General features: G+C 38.5%; 1 protein-coding gene across 1 annotated transcript in view; it reads left to right on the forward strand.

Moving 5' to 3' along the window:
* BCKDHB (branched chain keto acid dehydrogenase E1 subunit beta) overlaps positions 1-21,271 on the forward strand; it is a 280,099-nt gene extending 258,828 nt beyond the window's left edge. The window contains exon 10 of the mRNA XM_069487680.1: positions 20,921-21,271. Within this exon, the coding sequence (XP_069343781.1) occupies positions 20,921-21,010 (90 nt within the window). The 3' untranslated portion in view covers positions 21,011-21,271. The remainder of the gene's footprint in view (positions 1-20,920) is intronic.
* The last annotated feature ends 248 nt before the right edge of the window (positions 21,272-21,519 follow it).

Genomic DNA, 21,519 nt, shown 5'->3' on the forward strand with positions numbered 1-21,519 from the left:
TGGTACCTGCTCCTGCTTGCTCCTCTCTGTTTTATGTTGAGTACTTAGTCATTGTATCACCTTTTACACAGGCCTTGGCTCATGGATACATTCCACAGACTACCTTTTTTATGAGGTCAGAATGAAGTGGGCTGCAGGCTGAAGTCCTGAAGTTACCTTTATTGGGATTTAGCTATGGGCTCCCTTCTCATCTAACAGCATGCTGGCTCAGTAGAGACTGACAGCACATCAGAAGCTATGGTAACATCTCTAGCAGTAAATCTTGATCACATTTATGCATCTTATATTTCTGTCATTACTGTATTTCCAAAGTGCCCTTTTCACATGGCCATTTTATTGCTCCCTTTCAGTTGCCAAAGTTCCTTGACTCCATCTCTCAGTGCCAAAAAAGGCATTACTATTCAGCTGGTCTTATCATCTTCCAGAAAACAATAATGGCCTTTTTTATGCCTTTAGTTAAATGTGTTCATTGTGCCGGCAAGACCTGAGTGAGGCATGTCTTCTAGTACAGACTTAAATCCAACCAGAGAGGATTACGGCTTCCTTTATTCTGAATCCCAGGCCCAGCTTTGGAATTGACTTCCCTGTAAAGCATACATTTGGTGAATTTTGTTTGTAGACACTGAATTTTTCTTAGACTTAATCATTTTCAAAATGCTAAGTGATTACAAATTTGTTTTTGGCTACCCTTTGAAAAAGTGGCCCAGAGTTGAACAATCATGAGATAAAACTGCCACAAATTAAAGAGGTGTGACAGTTTGGGGTGTGTTGGGAATTTTGCTCTAACTCATTGTGATATTTCTACAGATGAGGAGAAATGATTAGTTACTTTAGATGGCCTAGGATAGACCAAATAGTAAATGCTTTAAAAGAAAATTTCCATGTAATTTAAAAGTCATGTATATAAAAACATATAGTAATTCTATCTTCTCCTGGATTTGACTTTAGGAAATCCTATCTCCTTAGTTTAGTTCAGTTATTTGAATCATTACTATGATATTTGGGGGTTTAGTAAGTGAGACTGATAGTTCCACCAAAATCTGTTCTCCTCTTTCACCGTGAAAATTGAGTTGTGGTTGGGTCCAAGCCTCTGAACTAGATCATATTTCCCAGCTTCTCTTGCAGTTAGAAAGCCAAGTTCTTATTAATACATCTTAATATCAACATGTATCACTTTTGGGTTCTACTTCTTGAAATCTGTCTTACAGAAATTTTGCATATATGCACAAACATATATGTAAAAAGACATGAATTGCAAAGATTTTTTAATAGGAAAAACCATAAACAACCCAAGCATCCGTCAATACAGGAATGGCTACATAAACTAATGTAAAAATCCATGCTGTAATATCCTCTTTAAGAAAGATGAGGAATGTTCTGACACAGGAAGATGGCTAGGATGTAGTAAGAAAAAAATATGTGACAGAACAGTGTGCAATTTATGACACCACCTAAGACTGTGTGTGTGTGCGTGTGTGTGCTTCTGAGTGTGTATATGATGAGAAGAAGAAACCGAGGTCAAGATAAGAGTGTAATTCGCCTTTGTACTCCTTCATTTTCTGCAGTATCCAACATATAATAGAAGCCAGATGTTGACCCAGATATAAGTAGTTTCATCCTTTTTATTATCCAGGGTGTAATAAGCTGTATCCATGTGACTAAATACATTTACGAGATATACAGGACAAGCATAGGAAGACAATACACCCATGTGACTTCTGGCAAGGCAAAGGGGATTTGCGGCATAGACTGGAATGTGAAGGGGCGCTGTCACTTTTCAATTCTGTATACATCTCTGTTCTTTGACTTTTTAAATATGTCCCGTGACTCCTTGACTCAAATATAGCATAACCTTTAGAACCACAAAAAATTTAAAGTGTTTGATGAAAATTTATGCTTCGTAGGAGCTTGGTAAGGGTGTCAGATGCTAACGCTGCTATGGGATTTATCATCTCAAAACCATGAGATTCAGAGAAATTAATCATAATCTAAAAGGAAGGCTCTGGAACAGAAAGAAATTCAAATAAAAATGGAAAATATGACTTATCCTGAAACTCTTCAAGCAACTTTTGGACTTTTCTTTGAGAACGCTGCAGCTTCCCTGTTGGTAAATGGGGAATAATGACGGAAGCCTCTGGGGAGGAGAGCTTCTAGGCCGACGCAGTAACTGTGGCAGGGAGATGGTTGTTCCAAAGAGAACTGAAGACAACACCAGGTTAACAAGCCAAGCAAACAAGCCCTCTAAATTTGGCTTTTGAAAAAGAAGTCCCTTTGCAAAAAGGGAGGTGAATACACATTCAGCTCTTAAGAGGTTTTGAAAGAATAGATAAATGACCATTCTTTAGGATGAATGATAATGTTTCTAAGCTTCCTTTTCAGAAACAAAAGTTAAAGTGTAATAACACCTTAGACTATTGTTCTAATTGTGTAAGAATTTTTTTTAACCAAACTTTGTAATGATTTTAAAAATTTTAACCAGGGCAGGCCATAATGTGAACATTTCTGAGATCGCAAGATTCAGAAGTTTAGAAATTCAAACTCAGTTATATGAAATCAAATATTATTTTAAATGCTCTTAGCCACTAAATTAAATAAAAATAGTACCCAAATCATTGCTTTCTCATCTAATAATATTATGGGTGGTATGGTAAAACAATTAAAAAAAAAAACTAAAATGAATATTACACCCAAAGGTTATTCCACAGACTACTTAGGAAACTACCGATGCTTGGCATGAACTATTCTGGAGTGTTCTGCCAAAGCATTTAGTTGAGTAGTGACAATCAATCTCCAGTTTGGATTGTCCCAGTACTTAAAAGGAAAACATATTCCTAGAAAAAGTAATCATGCTATCAGGCAGATGTTCAACATATAATCATGGATCGCTACATGGACTTAGAGAAAGGAGTGAAATAAGCTGTAGATCTCCCTCAAAAGAGAAAGAGTATTAATCACATATTTATAAAGTGAATAGCACCAAAAAGTACTATTAAATACTTTGGGATCACAAAGTAAGGGAAGAACAATACCTATACCTCTAAATTGGCAGTGGTTTCACGGAGAAAGGAGGTGACTTTTAAACAGAGTCTTAAAGGATGCCTAGGATTATCTCCAAACATGGAGAGGGAAAAGTGAATAAAAAGCAACATGCATATAGCATGTCTTAAATACATGGGTAAATGATGTAGGTAAAAACATGAGATTATAACAGTGTAGTATTTTAAAAAATATGATTGTTTCAGAAAGAATGCAGATAAAATTAGTATTCAGCTTTGGACATTTAAAATAGGATTTTGTCAACTGGCAATAGATCTGAGAGAATAAGGAGTATAAATTCTTTTAATTTCCATTTAACACCAAGGCTGGGCTTGATGGCTATCACAGCTTTTTCTCTCATGTGTAGAAGAGATAACCTGACCAGTATTTAAGCTTAGCCATGAGAATGGAGTTTGTAAGATGAAGGATATGACCTGGAGGAAAGAAGAAAGTATCTCAACTTCTTTGATTACAGGGAACATTGTGAGAGTGCGAGAATAGAGAGGAGAGACAGAGGTTGAGGAAAAAAGATACCAGAGTCCCTCTACCATCCTACCGAGTACACACACTCAAGGCTCAGCTGGTGAAGAAAGAATGTCTTTGAGATACTGCAGAAGATATGGAATTCCAAGAACCAGGAAGCTTTTGGTCTATCCTAGAAGGAGATAACTTCCAGGCTACCTCCAGATCAATTGAGGGACATATCCATGTTACAAATAAACATGATAGCAGAGTGTGATTAGATAGAAGGAGGCCCTGATATTCACCTTTCTGGAACATTTTTGATGTCTGGGTGATGGGGCCGGGGGCAGTTGTTGTAGTGGGAATGATGAACCGCACTGCAAAGGCAGCAGGCTGTGCTATCTTGGCAGGGACCAAGTAGATGACACAGGCAGATCTCAGGGTGTGGCTGGGGTCCAGAGACTGGCGAGGGCCAAGATGAGTCTGAGTCATCAGGAAGGGCTATGAAGTTATGAAGTCAGCAGGGATCAGCCAGACAAAGAGCATTGCCAAGGCCACGATATGGATCTAAGGATCACTTTTCCTGATTTCTAAAGAGCAGTGAGAAAGACACCAACATCCATTGCCAACTCCCCTCTTCATTGCCATTAGGGAGGCTGAAAAAGCCAGATATTCTCTTTCTACATCTTCCTTATAGACTGAGGTGGGTGTTTGGCTAAGTATTAGTCAATGAGATATAAGTGGCATTTGCTGGGGGACTTTTGTGTAGTAATTTTGTGTCTTGATAAGGTAGGGATGTGGCTAGAACCACCACTGACTCTCACTTATCTCCTTCGATATGAACATACTCCTGAAGCATCCCTCCTTTGTCTATAGAGCAAGAAACATGAGGATGAAAAGCCAACATGTTAACAATGTGGAGTGAAAACCAGAAGGATCATCTCATTCATATTATCACTGCGCAGGTAAATGAACAACACCACCTGCTTGTCTTTGGATTCTTTTTGTCATGCAAAAACAAACTCCTATTTGTTTAGGTCACAGCTAATCATGTTTTCTATAATGTTCAACCTTTTATTTATTCACAATTTTTACTGAATGCCTGTGTGATAGTTATGTTATTTTACTGAGGGTCCATCTAGTAGATTGTTGTGTAAGATCCCATATATTTAGATATCTGAAAGAAGATTGTCTCTACTGGAGTCATCTAAGCCAAGACTAGGTACCTAACAATGATTGAACCAAGCTTAAGATTTAAAAATTATTTTCCTCCTCTATTTAGTATTAAAAGCTAAAATAAATATGTTATATATTTCACTACTTTCCAGATTGTGATATGGGTAAATTGGTGACCCCATTATAAAATGTTTGGGAATTATGAATTTTAGTGAGCTGGAAAAACAATTTTTTTTTCTGTGAGGAGGAGTTGGAATAGAGGAAAATAAGACAGGAAGGTTAAGTGACAGCCAGATTGTGAAGGAACTTGTATGCCAGGATTTAAAAAAGGACTTTGACTTGTAGATGGTTGGGAACCATGGAAGACTTTAAAATAGGAGATTAATATCAAATTAGTATTTTGGGAAGATTGCTTTGGTATCTATGTGGAAGGAAGAATGGAGGCAAAATAGAACAGTGAAAATGAGAACTGTTAAAAGGCCAATACGTTTAACATGTTGCTCCATGCCTGGAGTATGATTATTGGTACTCATTAAAAGAATTTAAGCTGTAGTTTTGAATTTGCCTAAAATTATCATTATAAAAGCAGATATAGATGACAAAAAGTAAAGAGTTAAGTCTGTTTAGGATAATTTTACTATAGTCAGAGTATTTGCCACATTAACCACTTCTCTTTCATGTTAGTCAAAACCACACAGCTGTTAAATTTAAAAGTTGCGATTTATATGAAATTGCATTTACTATCTTCATCCCAGCAGATTCACAATAACTGCTTACTGATTGATGAGCTGAATTGAATTTAATAACTTTTTGCTAAATGTCTACTACAAACATTGCATTTGCAAACAATTTTTCTTACATCTTGCCTGTTGGTATGACCACCATACCACCCAGATTTTCTCAGGGCAAAGATTAGCTTCCAACTTTGTGTTCTATTGTCTTCATAAATTTTCTTACACTTGTCAAATCATATTTCAATTTTTGTTTCAGAAATGTTAGTCCATATTCTTGCATTGTAATATAACCTAAGAAGTGTGAAAAATTATAATGTTGCTTGCATTTTCCTTCTTGCTCTAGAACTTTTTAATAGAATGAGATGTCCTCAAATTTTTAATGTGCTTATTTATAAAAATGAATTGTCTAAAACAAACTTTTGAGTCTTTTTAAACTGTAAGGTTCATTTGGAAGAAATATCTACATTTAGTGTGAGGCAAGCACTCCCTTGCTTCTTGTTTAGATCTCCTTTGGCACTAAAAATGATTCTTACCCTGCTTGGCCCTGTCTTCTTGACTGGGCTACTCTGTTTACCCCTTTGCCTGGAACATCCCATTGAATTTATGTTTAATAAGACAAGGGACTTTTGTGCTTTAATTATACAGGGCTGGAGAAATTTTATACTCTTATTTTTTTATCCCTTATGTGCCAAGATTAAACATTTAACTACCTCTAGTTTATCAAAAAATATATCAGGCCATTGCCTAAAATTGATCTGTGTTTGTTGTTGCTATTGTTTTTCTTTTCTAAAGAAAAAGATCCACGAGGATTTATTTACAACGCTAGGGTAAGACTGTTGGTGATTGTTGGTTCCCACAGTAGAGTGAGACTCATTTGAAAGAAGCCAGGGAGAATGACTTTAAGGCAGGGTTCAGAAGAACCAAGCACAACTGTAAATATATCTGCATCTATAGTAATTTTAAGGATATTTCAACACTCCATAGAATGCATGACCTTGTATGGCTGATTTTAAGCAGACAATACCTAAGTAGCATAAGACCACAGGGACTTGGAGAAAACACATCTTGATAACAGAGACCATAAGAATCAGCCTTGCACTGCTGCTCTCCTTCTCTTCTCACAACATTTTCTTGGTGATGAGGTCCACAGGATGGAACATCCTGACACTCCACTTCCCTTTGACTGAACATTACCACTTCTACATAGCAGCCATGTCAAACTTTTAGGCCCTTTTGGGAGCACATAAGTGAATATATAAATACCATAGGCCATCTCTGTGCTGGATTAGTCAAAGGGGCAAGGGGTGTGGAAAATTGAATGCTCAGGAGAATGTTCAGGAAACAGGGAGTGGTATGTGTGGCTGAAGTGTAAGGTGCACAGAAAGCCAAAGAATGAGATTTGTTTCAAAAATGGATTACTTAGAATTTCAGGGGCTGCAGGGCCCTGCAGTTGCATCAAAGAGCCAAGGAGGCTCTGGGACTGAAAACAGTATCTGGGATTAACGCACAAAAGTAACACTAGAAAGAAAGTAAACACAGACTCATTCACCTGAAGTCCAATGTAAGTTAAATAATATAAGTTAAGTCCATATAGATTAATAGTTTAGATGGATCATTAGCTATCCAACTGCATGAGAAGTTGACTTAACTGCCCAATTTTGAAAGTGTGTGTGCACAAGAGAGGTCTGCTCTGCAGCCTTGGCATTGTCTGATGTGGTGGGATAATTGGGAGGCTTACCACATTCCTTCCTCAGAAGACACAGAACACATTTTATATGGTTTCCTGTATTTGTAAAGCAGCCTATTGGCACAAAGACAAAAGACCTGCTCCAGTTAGAACTGCAGGACTTAGCTGGGCCCTTGGAGCATGGAGCCTGACTCCACACTGAGAGGCAGCCCCCCGTACATCAGCAGGCCCAGTGCCTTCCACCCCAGGAATCAGCAGGTGCAGAATGAGAGGAAGGGGCAGGGGTCAGGAAGCTTGGTACCTCAGGTGAGTATCATTGTAGGTGCTGAAGAATAAATATCAGGTTTTTGGAGTGTATGGTTGGCTGTGTAGTTCAAAGTCCAATTGCATCATCTTCCTGACCTGTCTTTTTGTACCTCAACATTCTTGTTTGCTAGATGAGGTTAATAATTCCTGCTCTATTACATACTATTATTGTGAGGATCAGATGCATGATGTATGGGAAAGAAACAGATGCCATGTACTGAACACATTCATTACACCAGGAACAGGACCGTGCACTCTCTGTTCAATACCTCATTTAACCTGTACCAGAACCCTCTTGGGCAAGTATTATCATCTCCATTCTGCAGACATGGAAACAAGTTTGGTGAGTTAAAAATAACTTGCTCATTCACTTATTCATCTAACACATTTGTATTGGCCATCCAATATGTGCCAAACTTGGTAATAGATGGATAGTAAAAAATAAATAAATAAAAAGTAAAACATAAAGATATTAGTTAATACATTAAAATAAGACAAGAAAAATATATCACATAGTGGTAGGTACTATGAAGAGGATTAAAGTGAGGTGTGGGATCCTGTGATTGGTTGGTATGTCTGAAGGGAAGCTTTTAGGCTGCAGGCTGAATGGTAAGGAGGAGCTGGCCTCCAGCTGGGGGGAAGAATGAGTGTAGAGTCCCACCCGGGAAGAGTTTGGCACGTTGGAGGAATGGAACCTAGGATGGTATGGCTGGAATAACAAGGAAACAGAGAAAGGGGTGGAAGATGAAGTCAGAAAAGGAAGCAGGGGCCAGATCTTGTAAACCAGGGATAGGTTTTAGATTTTTATATTGAGAGTGATAGGAATCCTTAGAAATACTTCACACGAGGAAGTAACATAGTCTGATTAAGTTTATGGTTGCTATATGAAGAATAGATTTTAGGGAAGAGGAATGAAAGCAAGGGGACCAGTCAGGAGGCTTGGTACATTAGGATGATGGTGGTTTGGGACCAGTATGGAAACCATGGAGATGGAGAAAATTGGAAGGATTCAGGACTTATTCGGGAGGTAAGGGTTGACAGGCTTACCTATGGGGCTCATAGAATCAGGAGGCAAAAGGGTAATTCATAACATAATATTATTTTTATGGTATTAATAAATTTCTCTCTTTTTTATTTGTGTAAATGTATGAGATACAAGTGTAATTTTGTTACATGCATAGATTGCATACTGGTGAAGTCAGGGCTTTTAGGGTATCCATCATCCAAGTAATGTGTATTGTACCCATAAATCTCTTTTTTATAAAAATTGTCAACACACACAAAAGTAGAGGAAATAATAAAATGAATCCAAATACCTTTACTGCATTTGCTTCATCTATCACATCTGCCTGTGCTGAAGAATTTTAAAGAGATATCCTTGATGACATGAAATTTCACACTTAAATATACATACCTACAAATATAAGGACATTTTCTTTCATCATTACAACCTGATTATTGTTCCTAAAATCAATAGTAATTCCTTATATCAATTGATACCTAGTCATACTTAAGTTTCCTTAATTATCACAGAAAAAAATGTCTTTTTACTGTTTGAATCAAGATCCAATAATTCATACTTTGCATTTGGTTGTTAAGTTGCTAAAGTTTCTTTTAATCTAGAACAGATTCCTCCTCCCTTTTTCTCTCATGTCATGTGCTGGTTGAAGAAACCAAGTTGATTTTGCTGTAGAATGTCCAACATTCTGAAGACAGATGATTGCTTTCATACTTAGAAGCAAGTTTGGTGAGGTTAAAATGACTTGTTCATTCATTTATCCATTTAATACATTTGTGTTGAAAACCTAATATGTGCCAAATATGGTAATAGACCCTGGGAATACAGTGGTGACTCACCCATGTAAGTCCCTGTGCTGTTGGAGCTTATATGCCACAGGGGCAGATGGATAGTAAAAATAAATACACGAATAGGTGAAAATTAATAGAAATATTAAATAATACATAGAAATAAGACAAGATTATGTCAAATGTAATTCATTACTCTCTACGTCCCATATTTTCTATAAGTTTAAAGTTAGATCTAAGGAATTGATTAAAGTGAAGTTTATTTTTTTTGACAAAAATTCTTCATGGGTGTTGTACGAATTTCATGTTGACTCATATCAGGGGGTCATCATATCTGGTTGTCCCACTTTCAGAGATGGTGAGGTGTGCAGCATGATCCTCTTGTGTAAAGTTTTATTTCCCCTTTTATAAGTAGCCATCAGTCCATACAGTAATAAGTTGGCACCCTGTAGATATCCAGTTCTCCGTCAGCCTTTCACCAGTTTTAGAATCTATTGATAATCATTTCTTGAAATGATTATTTTATTAGGGGTTGCAAAATTGTGATTGTATAATACTATCATCATTTATGCACTATTTATCATCTGGAATTGTTCTGTAAAGGGGAGCTTTCCCTTATCAACCAGTACTACTTGTTTTTTTAATGAAAAACAGTTCATATAGTTCATATTGAAATATTTAAGCTTTTAATTTTTTCCCCTGTTTTCCCAATAAGGAGGTTGATGCCGGAGCAATCTCAATGGTGACTGATGAACTTATTTTTGGATTTTCTTTGGGGGAGTATTAAAACAAGCTTCTGGATTTTCATATAATAATGTATTTCAAACTATTGCAGTCCATAGTCTTTTTGAGCCCTAGTCGGTTAATAGGATTCTGAGTGGGGTGTGTGGAAAAACTGCCTCTGATGTTACAGAAAGAACTGCAGAGGAAACTGCTGTTGGGAGGGTGTTTCGTATTCGCCAAGCTGAAGCAGCTCATGCAGTGGCAGATCCACTTGATGCTAAAGCTCAAACCTCACCCATTATTCCCAGCTCTTTTAAAAATGAAATTTAAAAGTCCTTTACAAAAGCCACCTTACTTTTTAGTAATATCCTACTTAGAATGTATATTAATCAGCCTTTCTGTGATAACAAATAATATCCGAATCTCAGTGAACTGCAACAATATTTATTCCTTACCCACAGCAGTCTTTGGCTATGAGTTGGCGATGGCTGCTAGACTGCTGAGCTCTGCTCCATGTGTCTTCCCCTTCTGAGCCCCAGGCGACTGGAGCAGTCGCTATTTGGTATAGTCTGGTGGTGGAGGGGAAAGAGTAAGAGGGCTGGAGGAAAATAATGATGTTTCTTAATTCTTCCCGACATGGTTTACATCACATCTGCTCACATTCCAAAGCATGTCTTATGGCAAAGCCTGATTTCAGTGGCGTAGGGATGTATATTCCCCAGGACGAGGCACTGCAAATCACACGGCAAAGGCAGAGAATGAAAGGTTTTCTCCCAAGGAAGGGAAGAGCAAATACTCGAGAAAAATAATGTAATCTGTCACTGATTGTCATTGCCCGGTAACCTTAATAATAGAAACAGAGACATGAGTATGGCATTATTCAAACATAATTTCTAAACGGTCAAAATAGATGCAGGGGATATAACAATCAAAAGTGATCATTAATGTGAAAGCACCTCATATACCAAAAAGGATTATGAAATGTTGATTTTATTATTATTTCAAAGAGTCTGTGTGACAGCTTAACTTCTGTACTCACAGAGGTATCCTTTAGTTCCTCATTCAGAACCTAATTGCTCTTAATTTACTCACAATTCTGAGCCAAATTAAAAGCAGAAAGTTGTAGGTTGTGGTGCGCATGGAGCTGTCTGGAGGCAAACAGTGACAAAAGGAAGGAGGGACAGTGACAGCTGACCACAAAGTAAATCATAAAAATAACTACCTCAAAGATAAATGGATTCTTAGGCACCAGAACTATTTGGAAGGTTTAGGGACAAATGATTTTGCACAACCTAATACCCTTTTTAGCATACAGCAAACTATCTCTTATTCTGTAGCTAGTGCTTTTGTCTTCCTGTCTGTCTTAAAGTACATTCCTTTCCCCACGAGACCCAAGTACACAGAAACATGCATGGATGAAAGTCACATGCATTTAGGTCCTGTTTTCAGAAAATCACTATTATAATGCATATGTTTATCCATTTGGACAGACTAAGTTATGCTGCAGTAACAAATGACTCCCAAAAGTTTGGTGGAAGAAAATCACAAAGGTGTATCTCTTTTTCTCATGGTTCATTTCCAGTGTGGTTAGGTGGAGTGGGGGGCTCTGCTCATTTCAGTAACCCAGGGCCTTTGGCTGATGAAGCCTCCATGTGAACACATGCTTTACTGTAAATGAAGCAGCAAAGGGCCAATGGTGAATCATGCTCAGGCTCTTAAAGCTCCTGCCTAGAAGTGCTACATGTCACGTTTCACATTTCATGGCCAAAATAAATCACAAGGCCACTCCAAGGGGCAGGGAAAAACACAGGACCCTTTAAGAAATGCAATTCCCCATATGCACAAGGGAAAAAATCAGAGATATTTAGCAAACGGCATTAATGACCAACACTGTAGTCCTATATGTCTGGGCCTCCTAGAAGTATACAGTGGAGTTGGACAGCCTGCCTGGCTCTGGGCCCCTGCATTGGTGAGGTTTGCTGGGGCACGGCAGAGAAAAGGAGTAGCATGGGGTATGCAGTCGGGGAGGCTGGAGGACATCCTCCACTTTGGGGAGGAAGCAAGTCCCCAAAGTCCTGAAGATTTTAGTGTGTTCTAATGTTTTCTGAATCTCTTCCTGTTCTTCCTGCTTTACTTAGAGAGTTGGGTACTCTGCAGGCTTCTCGTATTTTCCTCTGTCCTCCGTTTCCATTCTCCTCATTCAATACTATCTGCATCAGCTTGTTCTTCACCCTCTGCTCCACACTGCTGCCTTGTTTTCCCATGGACAACAAACCCTGAGAAAGGCTCTGTTTGCATTTTTAATTTTTTAATTTTTTATTTTTTTTTTGAGACAGAGTCTCACTCTGTTGCCTGGGCTACAGTGCCGTGGCATCAGCCTAGCTCACAGCAACCTCAAACTCCTGGGCCCAAGCAATCCTCCTGCCTCAGCCTCCCGAGTAGCTGGAATTACAGGCATGTGCCACCATGCCCGGCTAATTTTATATATATATTTTTTTAGTTGTCCAGCTAATTTCTTTTTATTTTTTTTTTGGTAGAGGGGTCTCACTCTTGCTCAGGCTGGTCTTGAACTCCTGGGCTCAAGCAATCCTCCCACCTCGGCCTCCTAGCGTGCTAGGATTACAGGTGTGAGCCACCGCGCCCGGCAACTGCTTGCATTTTCAGCTTTTCTTTATTCTGAGCCCTGTGATGTGAGTATTTGGGCTTCTGTTAGATGAAGGTGAATTTATATGGAATAGACTCCTAAAGGAATCTTTTTCATACAATCTACCTGACCCAATTTCACTTTAACTTTGTGAAGGGTGGCTTTGAAATCAGAACTGGGTTCAGGGGATGTCTAGAGGTCAACACAGTGATCGTAGGAGGGAAGGAAGAGTTCTGCAAGCACAGATGAGAGTTTAAGAAGCCGAGCTGCTGGTAATCAGCCCGTGGCTCCCTAGAAACACAGGCACGATGAGTAGACTAGAAATACACTCTGTGTCTTGAGAGCAAAACCTCACAGTCAGCTCTAGTCTCTCCACAAGGGGTGTTTCTGGGTCATTGTTCTTTCCAGCTACAATTAGTCACGCTTGTTTTTTTCCTTGGTGGCCTGACAGAAGTTTTGGCCACACACTACTGAGGCATGTGAACTCACCGAGCTGGAAGGCACGGCTGCTCACAGGCACAACTCACGCCACTCTGGAGGATCTACACTTTCTGTTTAGTGAAGCTATGCGAATCTCATGCATAAAACATTTTAGGGGTAATGGGCTGAGACTTGATAAGTCTCATAAATAACAGAAGTCAGGACTGCAGACCTCGTGGCCTCTGATCTTCCACAGAGACCTGGATGGAGCCGAGTATTGTTTGCAAGGCATTGGACGCTGTAACCATCTTTCCAGATGGGTCCTCAAGAGATGAAGGCCCAGAAGACCCTTGCAGTATGTGTATGGGTTTGTCTGCAAGACCACACAGAATCAGCAGCCCCTCCCTGCACTGTAGACAATTCCATGCTTTTCAGAGTCACTTGCAGTCTATTCTACACTCTGGCCCCGGCTTGTCCTTCCTCATTTATGCCCAACTTGTCCTGCTTACTGACCTTCCCTTGTGGTTTGAGCTTTCCTACCTTACTCATATATTAGCCCATCAATTTCAACAAACTATTTTAATTCTAATTATTTTTTAGGATTGAGCTCAGCCCTCACTTTGTCCATGAATCCTGTCTAATCACTCCTGCTGGAAGGGGTCTTGCTTCGTATTTCCTGTCTTACACATAGATCATTCCTGCCCCCTCTCCCATTCATTTCATGTGCATAGAACCATCTTGCATTTAACATTGTGAATGTATCTCATGCTCTGATGAATAATATCCTTAAAGACCAGGGTTGTGTGTGTGGGAGGTGGAATGGGCAGTGTAGAGATGTAAAGACATTTTACATTCTTTTATGTATTTCAGTTGTCAGCTGATGTTACCGCACCCATTTCAACATAAATAAAATTATCTCACATCCTCTGGGAAGTTCAGGGCCTCCCCCAAGATCTCTATAAATTCTGAGAGGTTTACAACTTCCTTTTTCATAATTAGTCACCCTCATTACCATTTCCTATTTGTCTGAATCTCACACCCCTCTCGTCTCCTAAAGACTTTACCTTATCTCAGCTCTGCACCAACTTGACTTGGAAACACCTCCTTTTCTTTCGTTTTCCCCATAATACTGCTCATGCGCTTTGTAGCGTTTGTAGTGGCAGACTGTATTGGTCTTAGTAGTGCTTAGACTCCTTTTGCACATGTAAAAACAGGATGTTAGATATTGCTTTTCTTCAGGGCCATTTCAGCACACTTCAACTGAGAAATTTCTCACTAGCTAACATTTCTCCACAAGACCTGCACCTATGCAATGCAATGTTGTGTCCTATGGAACTAGATCCCTTCCTTTTTGGCATGTCTCCAATTACCCATAAATCCCCAGCCCCTAAATTCTCCTTAATTTTTAAACAAACATTTAGCTATCTCTTTCCTTATCATCACATTTTCAATCACATGCTAGGTACCTCATCTTTCACACCCCAAACGAAGTAGCAGGTCAAGGTGGCAAGCTAAAGAGAAGACCATCTCCACTGGAGAGCAAGCATGCTATTTTGCTTCCACAGAGGCAAGCGCAGCTTGTTAATTGTTTTTTTAAATATAGCAAATTTTGTTGTCATTCTGATATATTTGTATCCAACTTATAAAAATTTGGTATTTTTTTTGAGCACTAAGCGTAGTGCTTTTCACAAAATAGATATTCGACATCTATGAAATGAAAGAACATCTGCAACAATAACAAAATCCAAGGTACCTCCCTGCTCAGGTAACAGGCTGTGGCTCTGACAAAGCTTTAGGTCTCTCTCACTTGTGCCACCATCTCCACTTCCTTTCCTAGCCTCCAGATTCCTGTCTGCAGTCTGCTGTTGTTAGCTGTTTGTCATTTAATCTCCAGTAAAAGTCTATCTTATCATGGGGTAAACTGTGTCTAGCACTTCTCTGTCACCTACCAGAAAACAGAAAATCCTTGAAGATCCAAAGTAAAGCAGCTAATTGCTTAAGTGTGAAGATATAACAACATTTGGGCAGATGGTCCTGTCAATTGCTTCTTAAATGCCACTTCTTAAGTAGCATCATATACTGCAAGACAGCATCACTTTGGGTACTTGTTAAAAATGCAGAATCTTATTGAATCACAATATATGAGGATCTTATTGCATTCCTAATAAGTTCCCTGGGTTATTCTTATGCTTTAAGATATAAAAGCTATAGTGTAAATGCATTCTTTCATCTGCATGTTGGAAAGAAAAGGATTCTTCCCTTCTTGGGACTGGTACATTTTCTATCATGACCCACCTGCCTTCTCATGGGCAAAAAGATAGGTTCATTATGCTGTGTTGACAGCCATACACTTTTCTGTTTTGTTTTCATGTTGGCTACAACAAACTTTTATTTTTCCTTGAGAATATTTCAATTAGACTTATTCATCATAGATTACTGGACACAACCACTTGTAAATTTATCTGACACACTTCTCTTTCAAATAAGTAGCTAGAAAGTGAAAATGAATCATATAGATGAATTTGTAAACCACAGAAGGAAATGAGCCAGAAAGAAGTAACTTCAGCTGGAATGTGGTTTGCAACCAGAGGTATTGAATATGGCACACCTGGTGTGATCTTGGGGCATGTGAGTGGGACCTTCAATGATCAGCCACCTCTGCTGAATTTCAGCCTTATGCCTTCTTTGCAGGCAAGCCCCCTGTACCCTCAGAACCATGAGAACCTTGTTGCTGACACCAGTGGGAAAAATCCCACCCATCCAGTCATCTATGGCTACTGCCTGACTCTCTCAAACTACAGCAGAACTCACCTCCTATGCAAATCCTGACCCTGCAGAGTGTGTGAGCTTTGGCACGGCATTCAGGCTAAATTGGCACACACTCCCTCCTGTCTGTTTGGGTGAGTCACTGAGTGTTCAGAGCACATTTTCCCTTCATTGGCTGCCAGCTGTAGCTATTGGCTCACTCGTTTTCTGTTTGGAACGACTCTGCAGTCCTGTGCTAATTCAGTTGCTTGAACTAATGTGCAATTGTGTAGAGTCCGGCAGAAGAGCACAAAACTCTAGTTACCATGAGGCTGAAGAATGAGACCCCTTGCATCTACTAGGACATTGGACAAAGATCCTTGCCTTTTTGGACTGTTGCTAACCTACTCCTCCTGTCTGTGGCTTTCTTATCACTTCCCATTGTACAGAAACCTCATAAACTGCAAAGTCAGAAGAGTGCCAGTGGTCAGGAAATCAAAAGCAAATGTTTCCCCTTTCATCTGTGTCTTAAGATAAGAAACAAAAGGCTTGTATATCTGGAAATACGGGCAATTTTCCTCCCTTCTCTGCTATCCTCAGGACTTATGTGGAGTTTGGAGTGCATTATCTGGAGCTTGTATATGAGCATAGATTTCATGTAAGTTAATCATCTTCCCAGATAAACTACTATCTTCATTAAGAGCAGAGATCCAGTCTCCAACTTCGTTTGTGTCTGCTCCAGAGCCTAGTATAGGTTGAGTTCAGTGCAGCCTTAGAAAGGCTTGTTGAAAGAATGAATGGGGCAAACTCCCATGGAAAAGTCAAGTGTGTTGAAGGAGGGGCCATTTTGCCAGTCATGTTAACTTTTTCCACACATTTTCTACACATCAAAGGCAGACTTCACTTATTCTTGGATAGGAAAAAAATGCACAATAAATCAGTCTGCAGTAACCTAATTTCACCTCATGGGTCAAGCAAATAGCCAGAATAAAGTTTTAAAGAAAAAGTGTTTGTGGGCATCTGGGCACACAACAGAGGCTGGGTATTTTATGTGAATTTGTACGTGCATATGAATGCCTAAAGTTTTCCAGTTTTTGTTTAGTGGATGGAAAAGGCAGCAGGAAGACAGGCAGTGTGTATGGTGGTTAAGATCTTGAGTACTGGAGTCAGAGACGGAATCCTGTGTAGGCCATATACTAGCTGAGTGAATATATATGACACCGCATAACCTTTTTGAGTCTCAGCTCCCTCATGTATCAAATGTGTGTATTAGAGAACCCTAATAGAATTGTGACTGTGCTTAGCCAGATAACTGATACATAGTAATCAATAAATGATAGTTATTATTTTTAATGGTGTTTGATGAAATGTATGCTTTGAAGGGTGGGGCAGTTAAGGCTTATATTCGTGTATTAATTTATTCCCAGAGTTGACCTGAATTCTTAAGTAGTTCACTGTGAAACAAAAGGGAAACAAATCATCAAACTGTCATAAAAAAAAAACTAAGCTAAATATCAAAGTCACTAATCACCAGGAAAATGTAAATCAAAATTATAATGAGATATCACCTCACACCTATCAGGATGGCCATTATGAAAAAGAAAAAAAAAGATAAGTGTTGAGAGTGTAGAGAAATTAGAACACTTGCATAATGTTGGTGGGAATGTAAAATGATGCAGCCACTATAGAAAACAGCATGGAGGGGCCTCAAAAAATTAAAAGTAGAATTGCCATAAGATCCAGGAACCTCATTTCTGGGTATCTATCCAAAAGAGTTGAAATCAGGATCTTGAAGAGATATTAATACTCCTATGTTTATTGCAGCATTATCCACAGTAGCCAAGATGTGGAAACAATCCAAAAGTCTGTTGACAGAAGAATGGATAAAGAAAATGTGGCACATATATATACAATAGAACACAATTCAGCCTGATAAAAGAAGGAAATTCTTTAATATGCAACAACATGGGTGACCCTTGAGAACATTATGCAAAATGAAATAAGCCAGCCACTGAAAGATAAATACTGCACGATTCCATTCATGGATTATCCAAAATAGTCAAATTCATAGAATCAGAGTGGAGTGGTGGTCACTAGTGACTGGGGAATGGACAGTTACTAATCAATGGGCATAAAATTTCAGGCAAGCAAGATGAATCTAGAGATCTGCTATACGACATGGTACCTATCTATCATTAACAATAATGTACTTATACACTTAAAAATTTGTTGGGAGGGTAGATCTCATATTGTGTTCTTACCTCAATAATAATTTAAAAATCCCCTTAAACTAAAATTAAATATAAGTATCTGGTACACTCTTGTTGGTCTATTGTTAATGCTTTACCTTGTGGAAAGTTGGCAAGATGAGGGTTTTGTGGAGATAAAATTGTTCCATCACTTTTATTCCCAAATATGCAGCTAGTGTTCTTACTCTTTCAAAGGTTGAATTTCAAGCTTATATAACTGCGTGGAATTACTCGATGATTTGAGTGATTCCAATTCATTGTGACAACTTGGACCCATAAGCCATTTCCCAAGCCATCCCAAATAGATAAAGATCATCTACTGTCAGTAGATCTGGGATTTAAATAAAAAAATTGGCAGAAGATACATTTTTTCATGTGCTCCCAGTTTTTGAGAGCTGTTCCATATGGAGAGCTATGAGAGAATACTGATTTTACCCCATGGCTTCTGTATTAGAAAAGGTGTAAGAACTACACTTACAACTTATACTTTTTAAGTCTTCAAAATTTAGCTAAGTGATGAGGAAATATTTACAGTAAGAAACTGTGAACTTCCTGGGAAAATCACACTGTATTTTTCTGATTGAGATATTACAAATGATACTGAGCATGTCTAATACAACTCTAAATCAAAGATCACTTATTTTAACTATTAATAATAATAAAATTGCCCATGATATCCTTTAAAAGTAAACTTGGAGAAAAGTTTTCTTCATTAAAAATGAATATTGCTAAACAAAACAAATACTAATGCAAAAGCACTTGCTTAATTTATATTTCCCAGTGAACTCTACTTGACCTTCACTTTAGGGACACACAGCAGGAAAGCTGGCTGGATACCCCACCCTAAACAGTGGATGAATTCATTACGTCCCCGAGTAAAGAATGCCCAAGCATTGGCTCGCTACTTAATAGAAGAAGAAAAACAAAAATAGCCCAAGCCCTTTTGTTCAGGAAAAGTTCAATTTTTAAGTTTATCAGCAAAACATCGAAGTTGAAGAGACTTGGAACTCTGTGACTTAACAATATATTTCAGTTGTGAATAATACAAGTTACAAAGCATTAGTTGCTATTGTAAAAAGCTCATGAGTTCCATTCCACAGTGAATCAAAACTCTGCTGAGATAATACTTTTGGAGTACGACTCATCTTCTTGGCTTGAATACTGTGTCAAATGGCCACTTTTGAGACCTTATCTTATTTGACCACTCTGCAACATCTGACATTGTTGACTGAACTCTCTTCAGTAAAATACTCTTCCTTGACTTCTGAAATCTTCAACTCTCAGGGAGAGTCTGTAGTCTGCATTGTGATGGCTCTTTTTTCTTGAACGCTCCTTACTAGTTGGTCTTCCTGCAATTTTGTCATGATCTTGTTACATCAAATACTACACACATTCCCTTGGTGATGTCATCCATTTATGACATTAACTGGTACACATCAGGTAAAGAATAAAAAAATTTATTATTTCCTGAGGTCAAAGTCTATATTTCCAACTCCTTACTAGATTTATTTTTTAGCTGAATGTTCTTCTGATACCCCATATTTAACATGTCCAAGCTGAGTGAATTATTTTCTGCCCTGCTTCTCCTATTCATCCTGTTTCAATGAATGCCACCACCTTTTTGTCTAATTAAAAACCTAGTGTCACTTTTCATTCCTCCACCTCCATTATTCTCCACAAATAATCAATCCCCAAGACCTGCTGTATCTATGTTCTAATCATCTCATGCTTATCCATCCCAGTCCACATTCATTGTTCAGGCTACCATCATCTACCTCTTGATCACTGCCTCAGATTCATAACTGATTTTCCCTGGCTTCTTCCTCCATGCCTCAGAATTTTACAAAGTGTTACAAAGCAGACCCCTGATCATTTCTCTCACCTGATTAAAACTTCAACAATTTGCCATCACCCTTATGATAAAGTTCAAACTTATAAGTATTAGCATTAAACTTCCTGAATGCCTCTGATTCTGTTTAATCTTTTTTGCCTCTCTAGCTTCAGCTCTTGCCATCTTTCCTTTTGTACTCTACCCTATAGCCGTATTGAAATACTTGAAACTACTCAAAGAGCCATTTTCTATCTTTCTTCCGGATCTTTGCATATGTTCTTCCCTCTGCCTAGAATAATCTCTCTTATCTCTCTTTGTCTGGCTTACCTCACCCATTCTTTCAGCTAACAAAGCATTTCATTTGGAAACCCTTCTTTGATTCTCTTTCCAATTCCAGGTCTGAGTTAGATGTTTCTCCTTGTTACTGCTATAAGACCTGATGTATTTATATTTCATGGCACTTATAAAAAACATATTTCCAATGCCAATTTATTTATCTATCTTCTCCAAGAGCCATTTCAGGGCAGGAACTGTATCTTTTTAACATCATATCCCCAATGTCTTCCTCAGTACTTGGTGGTACATGGTAGGCACTCAATAGATATGTTTTAGAATTAACTACTTAATTGTTGCATTAAAACTCAAGAAGAAGAAGGCAGTTCAAAGATCTGGCCTTATTTTGGAGTCACTAAACATCAGATGAAGCTACCTGTGCAACCTGTGTACCCTTGGCTCATTTCTAAGACAAGAGAGTGATAGAGAGATAGTAGATAATTGATCTGAGAGACCACAATGGCCACAAACTTGACTCTTAAAGTCTACAGCCAGTGTTTCAGGAGTCTTTTCTATGTCCTTCTAAGGAAGCATAAGAGAAATCTTTCATTGTTTTTGAAGGCATTATGTGCCCCATGGTCTCTGAAGCCAGGGAAATACTTAACTCCATATTCATGGCTTTTGGGAACTCATGTGGAATGCAGAATGTTGGACCCGATACTCAATGAATTTGTGGGAATCAAATCAAGGTTGTCAGTGGCTACAGACTGCCAAGAATTTCCATAAATTTTCTTCTTCCAAATGAACCTTGGGATTATTTGTCTATAGTTCTGCCAGGGGCCTCTCCAGATTGTGATGCACTGGGAGCAAGCCACCATGAACATGTTCTCAGGTCTCCATCCTGCTGCCATTCAATGAGAAATGGAGCTTGTCAAACATGTAACAGAGCTGAGCTTTCTGAATTCCACAGGACTGTTTGCAACACTTGGAATGACACCCACCTACAATTAAAACAAAAAAGAAGGATGAGTAAGTGAGGAATGGAAAGTCACATATTTTATAAATTAGATTTATCTGTAAGCTTTAAATATGTGCAAACATATTTTAAATGATCTGGTATGAATTGTGGTTTTGTTATTAAACAGCCATGTTGTTTTATTCTTATGGGCAAAGTAAAAAGAGACTTGCTTTGCTGGATTTTTCTCTTTGGTACGTGTTGAATTTTGAGGGGACACTAGTCTCTCTAGCCAAATTGAAAAATTGTGCAGAATTTAAAGGATACACCATCTGAGTTCAAGCTGTGTTTGAGTTTGGTTACATACTTTTCTTTGGCAATGAAAAGAATGTTTGATTCTTATGACGTGGTAGACCTCAAATACGCTCACACACAAGCTGTTGTCCTAATGATGTAGACGAGGAGGAAACCA

This window comes from Eulemur rufifrons, chromosome 15 (genome assembly GCF_041146395.1).
Source record: "Eulemur rufifrons isolate Redbay chromosome 15, OSU_ERuf_1, whole genome shotgun sequence".
Classification (NCBI taxonomy): Eukaryota; Metazoa; Chordata; class Mammalia; order Primates; family Lemuridae; genus Eulemur; species Eulemur rufifrons.